This window comes from Brienomyrus brachyistius, chromosome 9 (genome assembly GCF_023856365.1).
Source record: "Brienomyrus brachyistius isolate T26 chromosome 9, BBRACH_0.4, whole genome shotgun sequence".
Taxonomy (NCBI): Eukaryota; Metazoa; Chordata; class Actinopteri; order Osteoglossiformes; family Mormyridae; genus Brienomyrus; species Brienomyrus brachyistius.
In genome coordinates, this window is record NC_064541.1 from 26657367 (window position 1) to 26675680 (window position 18314).

Consider the following 18314-nt stretch of genomic DNA (forward strand, 5'->3'; position numbering starts at 1 on the left):
CATGACAAATTGCCATCTCTGTTGGAACTGTCCCAGCCCCCCCTCCCCTCCCAGCCTTGGAAGGACATTAAAACACCTGCAGTATATTTCAGTCTCAGTGGGATAACTGAGCATTTGAAACCACAGTTGGGAGCTGGTCTGTTATGCATAATTCTTGGGTGCTCGAAAAAATTACTTCAACCGCCCCCCCCCCCCCCCGGACATGCAACCCCTCCCAAGCGAACCATTTCCTGCTTAGAGAGACTGCAGCCCTGGTTAGTTGCTCACGATGGTGCGACACTTGACTAGACTGCATGTGAGCTTGTAATGTAGCTGATGAGAAATGGGTTAAAGCAGTTGATCATATGTAATCCCAGCGACCGTTGGTCATCATCACATGCAAGGCCAGTTTGTGTCGTAGAGAGAGAATCCTGAATGGGCCGCCGTAGCAGTGAAGTGTGGCATCGATGACGAGGCTCCATCAGTCAAAAACTGTCAAGTGTTTTCACAATTGTCCTGCCTAAAAATAAAGGCAGCAGCTTACCTTGCCTCGAGCACACATTTACTTTGTTGTTTTTTTTTTTTTTACTGATTTGTCAGTGTCTGTGCAGCCTCTGGAACATTATTGTTGCTTAAGATTTCTTGGTAGGATAGTTTTGTTGTTGGGGGGAGGTGCAGATTGTCAGGAAAGAGCTGTCCTGGGAGAGGGGAGGAGTCCCAGTTTGTTTGAGTAACCTGTTGCCAAAGCAAGTCAACTGAGTTCTTTTCCCAACAGTGCCGATGTCGCCCCGGGATAAGTAAGTGTTGAAACATCACCTTGACAAGGAAACACAAGAGACTGGGACGCACTCGCCTCGCGTTCCAGCGTGAAGCGTACACCGGCACTGAACCAAGAGGGGGTGGGCCGGGTTTCACTTAAGCCAGGTTTTCACTGAGCTCATCCTGCTCGGCGTCTCAGGTTGCCATCGACTCTGCACTTCCTGCTTTGACTCGCTGTACAATGTACAATGCCTTTGCTATCTTCTCTTGTCAATCAGTTTCTAGCAGTAATGTCATTCAGGGTCAGTTTTTTTTCCGCCCATGTCAATTCAGCCAATCCGTGATTGTGATGTCAACAACAAAACAAACAGATACGCTTTATTTGCCACTTGCATGAGTACACTGGAATGCTTTTTCTGCGGATCCCATATTGTTCTCCACACTTTGGGGGTCACAGTGCAGTGTTAGTCAACATGCAGCACTCCTGGAGCTGGAGATTAAGGGCTTCGCTGAAGGGCCTGCAGACATGTGATTGGTCTACCAAGGCCAGGGCATCAACTGGCCGTCTGCTAATCGCAGGCAAAGAGATGTAGTCCACTGAACCAATCACCGCCTGTTTCTTACAACTCAGTCAGTAAATATTCCTGGTGGACGGTTAGTTCACGGTTTGTTCTTCCTTGTCAATGGGAGGGGGAAGAATTTCCCCACCGTATCGGTTTTAGTAAACAGTGACTCTTTTCTCTGGAAAGAAACGCTAATCATTCCTGGCTATTGAGCAAGTTAGCTGTAGCCAGAAAGGAAGTTTTTATAATTTCCTCATTTGGGGGAAGAGTTATGCAAATAAGAATAAAAGCTCCATTCATAACCATTATAACTTTAATTATCACCTTAGGCATCTGCAGGTCACCTACTGTTCAAGGAAATGTTTTTGCAGGTTGTAAAGAGAAAAATGCCTGATGTGTGCCATGGCACAGATGAGTGTGGGAAGCGTGAGTGATTTCGGTACGATGCGAACGCGTGGGACAAAAGGACAGGTCATTGACAGGAAGAGCTATTCTCAAAATGACTCGAACATTCATTTAGTGCAGATCCCTCACCCATTTAATCAACGGGGTTCTTTAGAGCACCGGCATGTGGGTCATCAAATTAATTAAACGGGATACTTAATAACGTTATAATTCTGAAAAATATGTATAAATGTATAGTTTGGGTCCCAGAGCTCTCTATAACTAAAGCCAGATCCCTCATACTCTTACTGCTCAAATCAGCAGTTTGGGTGGGAATTCCTTAGCGGCAGAATGTAACAAGATTATTATTACTTTTTTTTCCGGAGGTGAGCTGCAGAACATGTCAGGTCGCGCTGCGCATGCAGAGAGCTGCCAGCTGGCAGCGGCATCAGCTGGCGGAACCTGCAGCTTTCAGTCATCCGTTTCCTGTAATATTCCGGATGACGTTTCGTTGCGGCTGGAATAATAGCTCACGCTTGTTACCGGGGATACCGAGCGACCTCAGTCAACCTAACTTCTGCAGATGCAGTCCTACATACCTCCCTGTTCGAGAAAAAACGAAGCCTTAACTCGATTCAGTTGATAAAGTAAGAGTTAAATGGGGAAATGTGATGTGTAATGTTAAATCAAAGTACAACTTCTTCGTGCAAATGACTTTCATTAACACATTCATGAATACATGCAGAACAATCGTGTCCCTATCTGAGAAACAGATTTTCTGATAGAGCACAACAGACGTGCCTAGGTAAAACCTCATATTATGCAAAGTCGTGCAATAAAAAGGTGCTATGCAAAGCTTAGCGTTAGGGCCAGATCAAACCCTAAGCAAACCTTCATGTTAAAAAAAAGCTTTATAAAACCAAGCGTTGGCTAACTAGCTAAGCGAGCATCATAATTCCTACGCGGACAGGCGCCTTTAACTCGCGTACAAGCTAAAACTAAATAGCTTATTTATAAAGGGCTCGTACGAATGAAAAAAGACCAGAAACATTCCTATGCACATTTTGGGATTTATAAAGAAAACCTTATCCTGAAAAAGATTCACTTATATCCTGATAAAAATGTGAGTGAAAGAGTAGGAAAAGAATTTTTGTAGGGGGTGAGGAGGTATAATACCCGCATACCTGAATGAGTGGTCCCAAGATCTTGACACAAGTTCTTTGACTCTAGTTGCATTTCCACTGGCCTAGTGATCATCGGTTGCTCACGTTGGAATTTCACTAAAGACATGAATACAGGTCTGTGTTTGTGTGTGTGTGTGTGTGTGTATGTATGTGTTAAGAGATATATGCCAGAATTGTCTGTATGTAGAAATTTTCCTTTGACTAAAATCTACATGTATTACTCTATGTATTACTCACAGGAGACAGCAGTAACAACCTACCCTCTGGCTATTAGCCCCATTTCACTGGAACAGACTGGAAATCCTTCCATTTTTTTTTTACTTCTGCCACTGTGCAGCTTATTCAGCCAACCATACTAAACTCTGCATTTCACATTCTGAGAATTTTTTTTTCCCTATTGTCTATTGACTTTGGAATGGCAAACATGGTAGGCTTGTATGCTCATCCATACACGTGGCTAATTTGCTTTGCCAATTCGATGTCATTTCTGGGAGGGAATTCCTGTTAGTCTCCTTAAAGGAAGTATGACGCCCAGCTCATCCGATCCTCGTGTGTGTTACGCCCCCTCATCATCCACGCGTGCTCCCCTCATGCCCAGCTGTTCCCTGTTATTTCGACTTGTCTCTTGTATATCAGTCCACGTCTTGCCCTGCCTGATGTCATTGATATAATGTGCATCGCTGTTCCCCGGTCTTCCCGATTAAACCCTCGTTTACCCCGTATACTGTCCTTTAAATTGGCTGTGTATTTTTAACTGCTGGGACGGCCCTTCAGATCACATCCTATTCAGCGAAACACGAGGTAACATACTTTTGCTGCAGCAAAACAAAACCAAGAGATGTTCCAGAAAGCTAACATCCTCTAATATAGCTGCAATTTGCAGGCCAGAAATCCAATAATATATGGCCAATGTGTCACAATCTGTACTCCATGTGGGTTTTTTCAAATATCATATTTTTATTTTGCTACAGCTTCGAATCACTCTTAGCATTATTGAAAGTCATTGTTTTAAAGAAAAATCCCCCTCACTGAACAACTGCAAACTTCTCAGAATTCTTCTCTGACCTTTTTCCATCCTAAGAAAAGCCATCTGCACCTAAGTATTATGATGCCCTCAATAGATAGGCTTGTCAACTAAGATTTCATCAGAGAACTCCTTTCCATCGCCCTTTATGGTCAAAAGTTGAAAGGCAGCCCTTCCTACACGTGCTGTGCGGTATTCTTTTCCCCGCAACACTGCTAAGACCTTAAAATCACAACAGCACCCCATGCAGACTCACAGTGGTATCACAGCAATGCCACAAAACCATCAGGATAGATGTAACAAAACCAGAGATTTACAGAGAAATGCAGAAAACAAATCAGCATTTAATGCTCAAAGATTCCTGATCAGGTGAATAGTACAAGTCCGGAAAGTGAAAATGCACACACAACATTTTACTTCAAACTATCATTTGCGTATAAAGACCCACAGTCACAGACTACTCAACTGGTTGGTTGAAACAAATTCTTGGGTCTGGATTTTTAATTTCTGGACCTGAAATTTTCACCTCTGCTGGTGCGGATCAAAGGCACTGTGGTCAGGATTGCTGCGTGGGTGGGGGGGCAGGAAGGGGAGGGGAAACAGTTTTCCGTGGGCTGACTTGTGGCTCTGCTCCTCCGACTCAACGAGCCTCACACTCCCAAAGGTCATCTCTGCCTTTTCTCCACCATCATACACATGCTCAGTGTGGCTTCCCTTGGTAACCATAGTCTTTTGCAGTTGATTTTTATCTAAAACCGTGTCCAAGTTTGAGACTCACATGCACCCTAGTTATGAAAACTAAAGCAAATTAAATAACCTACACAGGTTTGTAAAACCAGTAGATACTTCTGGGAAATGCGCCACACCAGTTGGTGGGAAAGAGTGCTAACGCAGTCCTTTCTTTGGCTGACCCCTACGCCTGACCCCCACGTAATACTAAAAAAAGGCCACAGCCACTAGGGGGTGCCACTGCAAACAACCAAAGCTAGCATACTAGCAGGCCTCTCACCAGAGGAAGGGTATATGTAGCCAGGTGGAATGTGAGTGACTCTTCAAATAGCACTGACCCCCATAGGCACTATCCTGCAGGCTTGGCTCTGGCCCCTCAAACTCCAAACCCAGGAAGTCCACGTCCTCCAAGTGATGTCGGTGTTAGACCAAACTTCAGGTCCAGGGGGGAGAGGGGCACAAAGGCCTGGCAGAGGGTGTGGCTCCTTTTGACCGGTTCCACGATGGATACAGGATGTCATTAGCAGGGCTGCAAATTTAGCAAATAACCACAGCATTGATAATGAAGAAGAGCATGTCTAACCAGATCCGATAGATAATGACATTCCTGAGAATTTAAGTCCAACAATGTGCTTCCAAAGAAGCCTGGATCCAGAATGTTTCATTGGTTAACTAGACAAGCGAAATTCCAGAGAGCCCCAGCCCAGGTATTTTACATTTTCCTCAACAGGTGCAATATAGCAAAATAGTGGTCCATCCATCTTCCAACTGCTCATCCTGTACATGGGAAGTTTACATTTGGTTCGTGTTGCTCTGCAGCTGGTTGAAACGGATCACTGTTTGCTGACAGACCTGTGTGTCCTTGCAGTGGACACTCCTGGGCATCTCTGCCACCACCGCATGTAATTACTGAGATGTAGTTACTGAATGCAGTGAGAACCTGTCCAAGCAGCTGCAGGTCGGCTGAGCAGTTTTCCCAAAGGCCGAAAAGTCGCTAATTTACGGGGCCCTGCTACTTCAACCTCCAGCATCTACACACTTTTGTTTTTAATTTGCTGTTATACAGAAGGCATTTTAAAATATGCAAATATGCCATTTTCTTGCAAAAGCAGCCGTCACAGAAATACAATAAAATATAATAAATAGCTCATGCAATAAAACCCATCCATCCATCTACCCATCCATCCATCCATTCCTCCATCCACCCATTCATCCATCCACCCATCCATCCATCTACCCATTTATCCATCCATCATCCATCCACCCATCCATGCATCCACCCATTCATTCACCCATCCATCCATTCCTCCATCCACCAATTCATCCATCCATCCACCCATTCATCCATCCACCCATCCATCCATCCACCCATTCATCCTGCTTGCTACTGAAAATGTTATCAGTACACACAGTAAAAGCAAAGGGAGAGGGGTTATCAGCTGTACCTGTAAAGGTGGGGCCCAGTGCTGGGTGCATCCTCAGTGTGCATGCCGCACACTCGCTCCCTAGCAGAGAAACACAGCATTAAAGGGCAGAACGCTTCAGACACATGAAGGAACATTGGCTTTACCAGGCAGCTCTTTATGCTCCATGACGTGCAAACAATAATTAATAATAAAAATGCTACTAAGCTTCCCAACAACAGATCTATGATTCACAAAACAAAAATGTCTCATATCCGTTTATTGCATAATGCATATGCCGGTACTGGTTACTCCGAAATCAGAATCTCTGTTCACTTACCTGCCTTGTCTGTGTTTATCTGTGCATTACATTCTTGCGGCTGTATGCATCAGAAATCCCTTTTCATAATCATTACTTCTCACGGGCATAGAAATTACAGCTAAATCTTTACCAAACAGACAACACCAATGAAATCACTATTTCGTGAATCCTTACATCCTGAATTTAGCAATGACTGTGTTTGAGAAGTACAGCACATGTATTTAGTGTGAAAGTGTTCGAGAGAGCAAATATTCTCACAGTTGGAAGCACATTGTTAATGAATTACCTTTAATTCTATTCACATTCACTATGTACACAAAATACATTAGAATTCTAAAATGCGGATGATATATTTTTACTATTATGTGTAACAGCAAACTTTGTACAGACCCAGCGCTTATTCGTCCATCTTGACACAAGTTCTTTGACTCTGGTTGCATTTCCACTGGCCTTGTGAGATGGCCTAGTGATCATCAGTTGCTCACTTTGGAATTTCACTAAATATATTATGTCATCTGGGGACCATTGGTCTACTGTCTCGTCCAAACCGACGATTCAGTCATACTGCTAACGTACAGATACAACTAAATGTAGTTTAGCATCTAACCAGAAAATGCAAATAGTACAGTACGGTGCAATAAAGCAGCATGCAAATTAGTATACATGTAGTGCCGGTGGAGTGCATGTCCCAGCATGCCCCACAAGTAATTGTAAATAGCCCCTTTTATGTATTCGTTGTTGATAAATTGTGCTTCCCTATTGTCACGCATGCGTTTGCCTGTGTTTTGTGTGTATAGTGTCGCGTAAATTACCCACCGTGTGTGTACCTCACGGTCCAGCATGTGACCTTCCTGTGCTTCCCTACTATGTTCAGGTTTGGGGCTTATGGGGTGGTTCTTATTATCCTTATAAGGATTATTATGAAAAAGCTTCTTCTTCATGGCAAGCAAGTATTTTCATCCTTAACTACTTTTACGATGCCTAGGCTTGTCTGGTGCTACTATATATATATATATATATATAGGTAATGTACAAGGATATATATATTTCAGATATATGAATAAATATAGAAATATTAACTATTTTACATATAGAATAGATATATGTCCATCCATCCATTTTCTGCTGCTAGTCCAGGGTCGGATTGTAGGGGCAGCGGTCTAAACAGAGATGCCCGGACCTCCCTCTCACCAGCCACCTCCTCCAGCTCCTCGGCGGAATACCAAGGCATTTCCAGGCCAGCTGAGATATATAATCTCTCCAGCGTGCCCTGGGTCAGCCCCGGGGCCTCCTCCTAGTTAGACATGCCTGAGACATGGCGAGACACCTCCCAGCTTTGCAGCTCTGTGCTAGAAAAGGCCGACTGCTGAGCTCAGCTCTGTACACCTACCATCAGCTTCGTTTTGATCTGCCCAAGATTGCTGATTCCGCCCTCTACTGGCCAGATCACTGCATATGTGTGGTAGCATGTCTCAGGTTTCCTTATTTCTCCAGTAAAATGCAAATATGTGACATACGTGTGGTAACATGTTAGAATGTTAGCTTCACGAGCATGTCCAAAGCTTTACGATTTGGCAAGCTGAAAGGGAAAGGAAAAACCCCTGAAAAACAGAATATGCAGGTCGTCAGAACGGCTATGGATACCCTGCCCTCCCCCTTCCTAAAAAAATCGCCACATTTTGTCAATGGGGATCCAGAATTTTCTAGCACCGACAGACAGTGTTATTTCCTCGTAAATATGCTAAATAAGTGTCAGTCTAGAAGCTAAATTATGTAACTGCTCTGATGATGTCATACTTACATCGACACCAGTGCAGGCCACAAATTTAATCTCGCCATATCTGTGCCTTCTGGTTTGTTACACCTTCCCCTTCTTCTATTGTCAGATATTAAGATATGCACATATGCAATGACGTCCATTACTAACCATCCAAGCATTTACCAGGGTCAACTCTACTTAGCGTCTGAGATCAGGTAAGAACAGGCCCATCCACACAAGTATGGGCAGAAGCTTTGCAATGACAAACTTCACAATATTTGATTTGCATTTACATTAATGTCACAAAAATATATCACAACACTTCAGAAAATGTATCCATAGTAATCACTGCTTAAAGTGATACTTTTTCTGGCAAAGAAACCAATTTTAAGAATGCAATAGTATTCATTTATTATTTATCAATCTGATTTCACTTTTTATATATCCACAACAGAGTAGATTTGGGTATAGATGGTAGGGACATGTACTTACCAATATTGTGGGGGGTACCGTCTGTGTTTATGGGACTGGGAGATTGGGAATGATTTGGTCCCTACCAGCATTAAAGCCAAAGCTAAACTCTTGTATTTCTGCCTACCTTGTACCAACATAGCTCTACTTTGGTAGTATGAGAACTTACACTAGGGCTACTCTTTCATAATGTTAGCCGTAAATATTTTTCACCAGCTTCACAGGCACATTCCTTACTTTATTAGATAATTTGAGTGTACTGGCTGCAAATTGAGCGCATTGGCATGTCATGAAACACATCCATAATTGACTATTACAGAGTCTTCCCAAAGACCTCAACAAGTATCCCTCAATTTGATATTCCAGAATTTCTGATAGGTCTATCTATGCATTGCTTTACATCATTACATAAAATCATTTACCCAATTGTACAGTATATGTGCACATTGTATATTGTAATATCCTTACAGTATAACCATCTTGTATGATTGCTATACACACACATGACAATTTGCCGATACCAACCTTACCAATTCACAATTTTTGGATTGTGGGATAAACCCAGAATAGCCAGAAGAAACCACTATCAAAGGAGTATAAATATATAGCCTACAGTACAGCTCTGATTACATGACATTAACAGTGTACACTTTGTTAAATACACTTTTTGACTTAGCATTGCACCTTCCGGATGATGTTTTGTACATCGTAAGATACCATCTATGTAGGTCAAGTTAGCTTATATTCACAAACAGACACAAGTGTGCAAAAGATGCATTAACCTTAACCATCCTGTTGCTTATCTCTGCATGAAGTGGGTTAGCTGCTTTTCCAGAGAATCACCTTAACTTTAAGTTACAAAAAAATGTATTCATGGGGTTCATATGGAACAATGGGGTTGCCATGTGAAACCGTAAATTTGCTCCATTCCTCTTAGCAAGACAGCACCATTTGGCCACGCACAGATTTTGGGTAACTTCTAAACTACAATATCATATTTGTTGTAAATATTATTTATCTATAAGCGGTTTGGAAAATAGATGGATGGATGGAATTAGAATAAAAGCAACCCTAAAAGGGAACTATGATCTCAGAATTAGAATACTTTTATGATCCTGAAGGAAATTGTTTGTTGTTACAAACTGCATAGTACACAGATACCCAACACACAAAAACAGAAATACCCAATGCCACATACAATATGGTGGTAGGCCTATTCAATAAATTAAAATCCATTAAAAGGGAGATGTGTTGTTGGTCTATAATACATACAATGATATGTATAATATATACTAATGTGTCATATTTACGTTACATATCCAACTATTTAATATCACAATCAGTACAAAACAGATAACCATGCATTAAAACATTACGTTGAATATTAACATTTCAAGGTATTGTAAAAACTATCACAGCGGAACGCTTTGATGTTCCTTGTTCCTCTTACGGAGTTAAATGTGAGGGGCACGTTTTCTGTTTCCGGTTTCCTGTTGCAATATTGAGCGCGTCGTATCTGCGTCCATCGTTTACATGCTGACGCGCTTGTTACATAGAGTTCTTCGTTTTCAGTCCATTATACTGGATTAAATACAAATGGAGACTATTTTGGAGCAACAACGGCGTTACCACGAAGAGAAGGAAAGGTTGATGGATGCAAAAGCTAAAGAAATGCTGCATAAGAAGACAACGGTGAGGCTATCTGCGCTTAATGCTACCTGGCTAACGTTATTTTAACCGTTCAGGAAGAAACACCGGCCCATTCATTTCTGAGGAATAGAAGCAATGCGATTCCTATATAAATGTACATTTATGTGCTCTTTAAAACAGTTACGGAATGTAGTCGGAAGTTGCTTCTTGTTTGATATTTATGTACGTTTCATCCGATTCATCGTTTTGGAGGTCTTTCTCTTAAGAGTGACAAACTGTTGTTGTTGTTTCAGTGTTTGCATTATTTTTTATAAATTTAGCTGTGCTTCATGGGGACTTTGAAACTCAACATTTGTTTTTTTTTTCGAGCAGTTAAGAGACCAGATCAATTCAGATCACCGGACACGGGCTATGTTGGACGTAAGTAGTAATTTCCTTGCTGTGATATCAGAGCGCATTTACCGTTCATCACACGTAATTCCAGACTTAATTAGGACTTTCACTTTTCCAGAGATACATGGAAGTTAGTGCAAATTTAAGGGATTCCTATGAAGATAAAGATGGGTAAGTGATTACATATAAAACAGATTATCTGTTTTCGTTTTATTTTAGAGAATGCAGCATTTCCTATATGAGCACCAGAGCTACAATATGACGTAACGTGGTGTGTGTTTGTCCCCTCAGCATGAGGAAGGAGGAGCTGAAGGCCATCTCGGGACCCAACGAATTTGCAGAGTTCTACAACAGGCTCAAGCAAATAAAGGAGTTTCACCGGAAACATCCAAATGAGGTGAATCTCATCATGGGCATCAGTGGGTCCCAAACGCCCCACTCACTTAATATGACCTTCTTATTATGGCAACTTTCCTGTGTCCTGAAGATGTTCCCTCATTTAATAGTAATTTGTTTACCTACTAAACTGAAATTTAAAATTTGCTTTTGGGTCGATAAGTATATCCTTGTACATAATTTTAGTTGAGTTTAGCCCTAAGCCTCAGGGGGTTCAAAAATTAACTGCTGAGGTTGTTTTTTTTCCCCATAGATTTGTGTGCCGATGTCTGTGGAGTTTGAGGAGCTGATCAAGGTTCGAGAGAATCCCAATGAAGAGGCACAGAGTAAGCTGCAGAACAGAACTTTCATGTGTTTTGACTACATCAAAATATGTACTGTCTGTGTTTATAAAATGTGTGTGAATGATGCTGGATTTACATAATACAGTGAATTAAAATGTTCAAAAGTGACCTTTAATCATGTGTGGTGTTCTGCTTTATGGTGACACATTTCCCGTGCTGTTTTCACTTTGCAGATCTGGTTGAATTCACTGACGAGGAAGGCTATGGTCGCTACCTGGACCTCCATGATTGTTACCTGAAGTATATCAATCTGAAAGGCTCAGAGGTACACTGCTGTTCACACACAGCGACCTCAGCACATCTCCTCTTAAAATGGTCGTTTTTTCAAATTTGTAACTAGAATTGTCCGTTTCTTCCTTAGAAACTCGAGTACATCGCTTACCTGTCCACCTTCGATCAGCTGTTTGACATCTCGAAAGACAGGAAGAATGCAGAGTACAAAAAGTAAGTGGGTGTGTTTTGTTCTGTGAAGTAGTCTGTTCATTGCCTGTGCCTCTGAGTGTATTCATGTCATACCTTATATAGAGCGTCCTCTGTGACTATAGTGGCTATACCAATTAGTTTGGTGTTTTGGCAGATGATTTGTGGCGATATTCTACTGACAGATTTCTGCAGCTGCACAGTGTAGTTTAGCTGGAGAAAACGCCTCCAGACTCCATCCGAATGGTTTACTCTTGATTTTGGCTTTAATTTATCCATGTGGGCAAGGCCTGGATTTAGCAACTACCTGGGGCCCATGATTTACCTGTTTTCTGGGGGAAAGTGAATGATCATTAGTTTTCTTGACGGGGAGCTTCTGAGTTTGGGCTGCGGAATGTCACATCGGGGTGTGTGACATTAACACAGCGATATTTATAAAACGGGAAGTAAACTGTATCCGAGTAGAACTTATCTACTAATAGAGATTGTCAAATAAGTGACGTTGCTGCAAGTTGTCAACAGACACAAAGCTGCGCCGACAAATGCAATGTGATTATTTTGCATGCGCGATATATCATGCGGCCGTATTCATGAACCTGAACCAATTCACGACCTCGAGCTGTGTTTTGTTTACATGTTTTCATGTTTGCCGTGTGACTGTGTGCACGATTGGACCTTTAAGGGTCTAATGCAAGAACAGAAGGGGAAAGATAATCTGGGGGGGAAATGTGAGGACCCATCGGTTCTGATGTTCCGGGCGAGTGGCTGTGAAGAGTCATGTGATTGATTGCAGGTACCTAGAGATGCTTCTGGAGTACCTGCAGGACTACACGGACAGGGTGAAGCCTCTTCTGGACCAAAACGAGCTGTATGGCAAAATCCTGGTCGAGTTCGAGAAGAAGTGGGAGAACGGCACTTTCCCCGGCTGGCCGGTACGCTGAGCGCCGCCTTCGCCGGTCGCATTGTGCTCCGCATCTGTCCGTAACCTCCACCTGCTCCATAACCTGTAGTCCATAATCACTGCATCAGTGTGAGTGAATCGGCTGTAAGGAGTTCGGTCTAAACCAACCTGCTGAGGTGCTTTGGCCCCACGAATGACGTGGCCGACGCGCTATAGGCTTAGATGTTTTGTCTTGCTGCCGGTACATGACGTGATAGACGTACCACTGGTTTATGAATGAGCCAGTAGACTTGTTTTCAGTTCAGATCCATTTATTTTGCCCAACGATGTTCATACACGGAAACCATGGCCTGGCATCACAATGCAAACACAGTGGTGGTGGTGACAGGCGCGTAACGTAGTGGTCAAAAAAACCCTTTGCCCTTCCGGGGTAAAACACCTAACCCTAACATTCCCATTAACTGCTGTATGTACCAGATGGCATGCGCCACCTAGTGTAAATACAATTACAGAATTCCCAGCAACATTTAACTTCAATGTCAGCTTTGTTTTCTTTGTTCAGAAAGAGACGAGCAGTGCTCTGACCCACGCCGGTGCTCACCTGGACCTGTCTGCCTTCTCCTCCTGGGAGGTGGGGAGCTCTCCTTCTGCGATTTCTCCAGCAGTTTTCCCGTGACCCTTGTTTAATTGGGGGGCTGGTGTTCTTCCTGCAGGAGTTGGCGTCTCTGGGGTTGGACAGACTGAAGTCTGCCCTAATGGCCCTGGGGCTGAAGTGTGGCGGGTGAGTTGCAGCCCCAGTGACATGGCATGTGGGAGGGGCTTTAAACGGTGACCTTTGGAAGCTTTGAGGACAGTGACATTCTCTCTCCAGTGGCTTTCTTTGTTTGCCTGCCTCCGTCTTGTGTTTGCTGACTGCCAAAAAGAGAGCTCAGCTTTCACTTTTGTCCAGAGCGATGTAAAGCAGAGCAAATAATCCACCCAGTCGTGCAGCTGTCAAGGAGCCACGCTAAGTACAAGTTCTGCTAGGATGAGCTTCCAGTAAGAGACCTATAAGAAGCACAGCATTGTTTCTGGGAGAAGAGGCATAGAAACCTCGCATCAGACAAGTGTAGAAACAAATATCCTCTAAGATAGACTCAAAGGCTAAGTACACTATACAAACACGACAGGAAGTACTGCCAAGCAAATCGACTTGAACAGAAGAAGCTGACAGTGGACATCATTCTCTGTCTTCTAATACAATTGGTTTGAAGTATGCTTATGGTGAGAAGTGCTGGTCTAGGCAGGTGTCTGCGTGTGATGTAGTCGCTGAGGATGTGGGCAAAGTCTCGACCAATCGAGGGCGTGCATCTCTTTCAGGACCCTGGAGGAGAGAGCGCAGAGGCTCTTCAGCACCAAGGGCAAATCTCTGGAGTCTCTGGATTCCTCGCTGTTTGCCAAGAACCCGAAATCCAAAGGACCAAAGAGGTGCGCTTGTCTGCCGGCGGTCAGGGGGCTTGATGGTCGTGCCGGTTAACACGCTTCCGCGAGTCGCCGTTATGAACTCGATCCTTTGAGGGTCATTTGCATGCGAAGCCATCCAGATCTGACGTTTCCGCTCAAATGGGTTTTCCAGGGATACGGAGCGCAACAAGGAAATTGGCTTCCTGGAGGCTCAGATCTACGAGTACGTGGAGATCCTGGGGGTACGTCACACTGTCTGTGACAGACAGACAACTCGAAGCAACCTGGAACTGCTGTCTAGTCTCTAACAAGGAGTACAGCATTAAATGAGTTAAATGAATAGTGGTTGTGAATCGGCAGTATTACTTATTAAACTGGTAACACTGTGATTAATGTCCTACTAGATACATTTAGTGAGGTGTTGAAATCTGGCTGAAAGAGCATCGCAGCAATGGTCCGAAAACGATTCTCCTACGCTATGGCAGTTTGTCGCCAAATTCACGGCTCGACGCCTCCCTCTGCTGGCGAGTGACGCTTGTTGCAACCGTAGGAACAACGTCAGCTGACCCACGAGAACGTGCAGCGGAAGCAGGCGCGCACCGGCGAGGAGCGTGAGGAGGAAGAGGAGGAGCAGCTGAGCGAGAGCGAGAGCGAAGATGAGGACAATGAGATCATCTATAACCCCAAGAACCTGCCGCTGGGCTGGGATGGCAAGGTATTCGGCGCAGTACCGTTACTGGACACTGGGGCGTGTATTTCCCCCGTTTCCAAGTGTCATGATGTATGACAAAAAACAATAAATGCAATTGATCCAGGACTTTCATGCCCCTGACGTCTAATCCTAGCCTGTATTTTAGCCGATCCCCTACTGGCTGTACAAGCTACATGGGCTGAATATAAACTACAACTGTGAGATTTGTGGGAACTACACATACAGAGGCCCCAAGGCTTTCCAGCGCCACTTTGCGGTGAGTTCGTACCTGAGAGGCTCGGGGGGGGGGTGGGGTTTCGTCTGCAAGGGCATGTTTGGCCATATATGGACATCTCTAAGTGGAATAGGGCTGCAAAAAAAAACCAGTTGTTTTGATAATCGCTTCATCGCGTGATCAGAATCAAAATACGAAGCTTTAAGAAAAGTGCAAATGCTTTATATGGGGAAAAAAAACCGTTGAGGTGTTGTGGTCGAAATTTTACGACGTGTCGAATCTCTAAAGTGACAAGGTGGCATGGAAACGATACAGTGCATCTGCCCTCTGCCCGTCTAATGGAATTTCGTTGCTGTATTTGCGTGCAGCAGTCATGACCATCTGCATCTACAGACATGTGGCATGTAGACAACAGTTTAACAGACCGGCATTACCATCGCTAGGTGATGTCATCCGGATTTTATGCAACAAACCACAAAAGTGCAAACAATTTGTTGTCAGCTATTTTTATTGCGTATTATTATTGACGCTATCGAGTTAGTTGTTACATTCCACAGCAGGGCCGCAGTTCAACCGCTCTACATCCGTGTGTCTGTCGTTGGATCTCCACGGATGCGTGAAGCTGTTTTTTTTTTTTTTTTGTGAGGTGTCTGGGAGGGGAGGGCAGGACACGTAGGGAGGAAGCAATCCGTCAAGCTCACACCGGGGAAGATGCTGAGCAGTTTCTGCATTTCACCCAAACAGGAGTGGCGCCACGCGCACGGCATGCGATGCCTGGGCATCCCCAACACCGCCCACTTTGCCAACGTCACCCAGATCGAGGACGCAGTGTCCCGTGAGTAACCCCCCTCCTATGCATCCACGGCTCAGTGGAGTTCGAATGTAAAAAGCCTTCAGTGTTTCAGGGTACTCTGGGCTGCCGGGTGTCCCACTAAACCTTACCGATGGCCGTTGGAGCTGCTGGCTGATCTCTCTTCTCTTCCTCAGTGTGGGCTAAGCTGAAGTCCCAGAAAGCATCAGAAAGGTGGCAGCCTGACACAGAGGTGAGAGTTTTGGCGGGGGGGGGGCTGGTATTGTGACGTTGCAGTGGGCACACTTGCATTTAGTCATATCGTGAAAGGATGCAATGCAGGAGATTTTTACAATCCTGTAAATACTTCGTTTAAAATTAGTCTGACACTGTGTAGGAGGCAGTTTCTCGCCTGAACATAGCTCAACAAAATTTGATCTCTGATATGACTGCAGTCTTCGGTTCTGTTGAATCCTGCGCTGGACAAGCACAGGGAGTTGGCCCCAGTAATGCAAGGTTCCGTAATGAAAACTGAGGAGCGCATTCTTACACGTCTTATCTATACTTTCTGTATCATGACTGAAACACCCTAAGTGGCAAAATTCGCCATTAGGGGGCGCCAGTCACAAAGCTGAAGAGTATTACAGTGATTTTTTTTTCTTTCCCTTCCAATATTGTTCAGCCCTAAATGGATACCCTTTCATGTACTGAGGATGCAGTGAAATGGGGTGGGGGGGTATCCCCCTTATTTCTAATGCCCTGCATGAGGGTATAACAGCAATAATCCCTTCTGGGATGTAAACATGCAGGTTTCAGGTTATCTTTGTGTCCCTTTTTTTTGGCATTTAGAGTATAGTGGCTGTAGTTGTGCTGTGTGACCACAAGGTGACGCCAGTATTTCTCTGACGTGCAGGAGGAATATGAAGATTCCAGCGGGAACGTGGTCAACAAGAAAACCTACGAGGATCTGAAACGCCAGGGGCTGCTGTAACCTGCAGCCGTCAGTCTCAGTCCTTACGATGGGGGTGTCGGCAAGTCCATCGCGCTGATGTAGTCTCCGATTTTGTGTAACCTCTGAATTTTATGTAGTTTTTTTTTTTTTTTAAGACCACCTTTTTTGTAATTTACCAACTTGAATATAATCGGATTACCATACTCAATAAAAAAAATTGGCTTATTGACAGTGGCTGTGGTTTATTTTCTGAAATTTGTAATTTAAAGGTGGCCATTTCTGGTTGGCATAATTAATATCATCTTAGACAATACATATTAAACAGATTTTTTTCCCCAGATAATTCATGTTAACTGTAAGTCACCCATAGGAATGCAGTGGCTGCTTATAACGATGTGGTTGCTCCACTTTCTGTGTGTTACCTGTCTGGGCCACACTACTTTCCTGCTCTGGGAACATTTAATACAGCACAGTTTTAACGTACATGTAGTGAACAAGCATGTGTTAATGGCGGTAATGTGGAGGCTGTGTCATGGCTGCAGGAGCCAAGGGACTGAAAGCAAGTGTCTCACGCAGGTCTCTCTGGATGGAATTAGTTTCCCTTTATATTTGAATATATACACCTTTTTGCTGTCCAGAGAACTGCTACTCAATGTCATGATGGGGAAAAAAATGTTTTCCCGTATATCGTTTACCTTAATGCCTCTTTTGAATGAAATATGAGCTAGCAGGAAATGTTCACTGGACAAACGCTGTACTTGATGAATGTCTTTACAGACTAATGCAAAGTGAGCCGTTTATTAATGACCAGGCCTTTCCCAGACCTTGTCATGTTCTTGCACGTGAATTTGTTTTCCAGCTAGGCTATATGTTGCAGTAAAAAAAAATGGAAATAGTGTGAGATGATTATGATGGCATTTGTCTGAAATCTGTAGGTGCCCAATTTTAAAGGTTATTTGGTTTCCGGTGTTTCACATGTAGGTCTATTTTATGCGAACGGAAAGTGCCAGAGAAGAGTCGGTGAAGGAATCAGAACAAATATTTTACATAAACTGAATGAATGTCAGTTTTTTTATGCCCTTCTACATAAGACAGGGAGATGGGGGTATAATCACATATGCACAGTACCTGCGTGATCTATAAAGACCAACGGAAATCTTACTTATCAGCATGTTGTCATACTGGATCCTGTCGTAGTCATATCTACAATTATCGTTTGTGTGTAATTTGTCTCTACGCCAAATTCTGCTTTCCGAGACGTTTTCCTCCTCCCTTTTTATACATGGCGAGATGAAGCCTATGGTACCTTTTCCTCTGGCCTTCCCTAGTTCCGAGTTTTTCCTGTGTAATGTCAGAAATGAGGAGCGATTGACACCACATGCTTTTATGTCGGGAGAAAAAAAAAAGGCTGTTAATTCGGTGTTTGCAGATGGGACCTTGATGAACTGATCAAAAGGCGAGGAGTCGACAGACGCAACAGAACCTCCTACCGCTTTCGTACAATGACGCCTCCTCGAGGGTG

General features: G+C 43.7%; 1 protein-coding gene across 1 annotated transcript; it reads left to right on the forward strand.

The window, feature by feature from the left end:
* Positions 1–10036: 10036 nt before the first annotated feature.
* On the forward strand, positions 10037–17023 carry sf3a3 (splicing factor 3a, subunit 3). The gene is made up of 17 exons (XM_049024782.1): positions 10037–10269; positions 10600–10647; positions 10739–10791; positions 10912–11017; positions 11270–11342; positions 11534–11625; positions 11722–11804; positions 12574–12712; positions 13244–13312; positions 13395–13462; positions 14041–14148; positions 14297–14366; positions 14675–14839; positions 14982–15092; positions 15795–15885; positions 16038–16093; positions 16754–17023. The coding sequence occupies exons 1-17, from the start codon at positions 10174–10176 to the stop codon at positions 16829–16831; spliced, it is 1506 nt and encodes a 501-aa protein (XP_048880739.1). The 5' UTR covers positions 10037–10173; the 3' UTR covers positions 16832–17023.
* The last annotated feature ends 1291 nt before the right edge of the window (positions 17024–18314 follow it).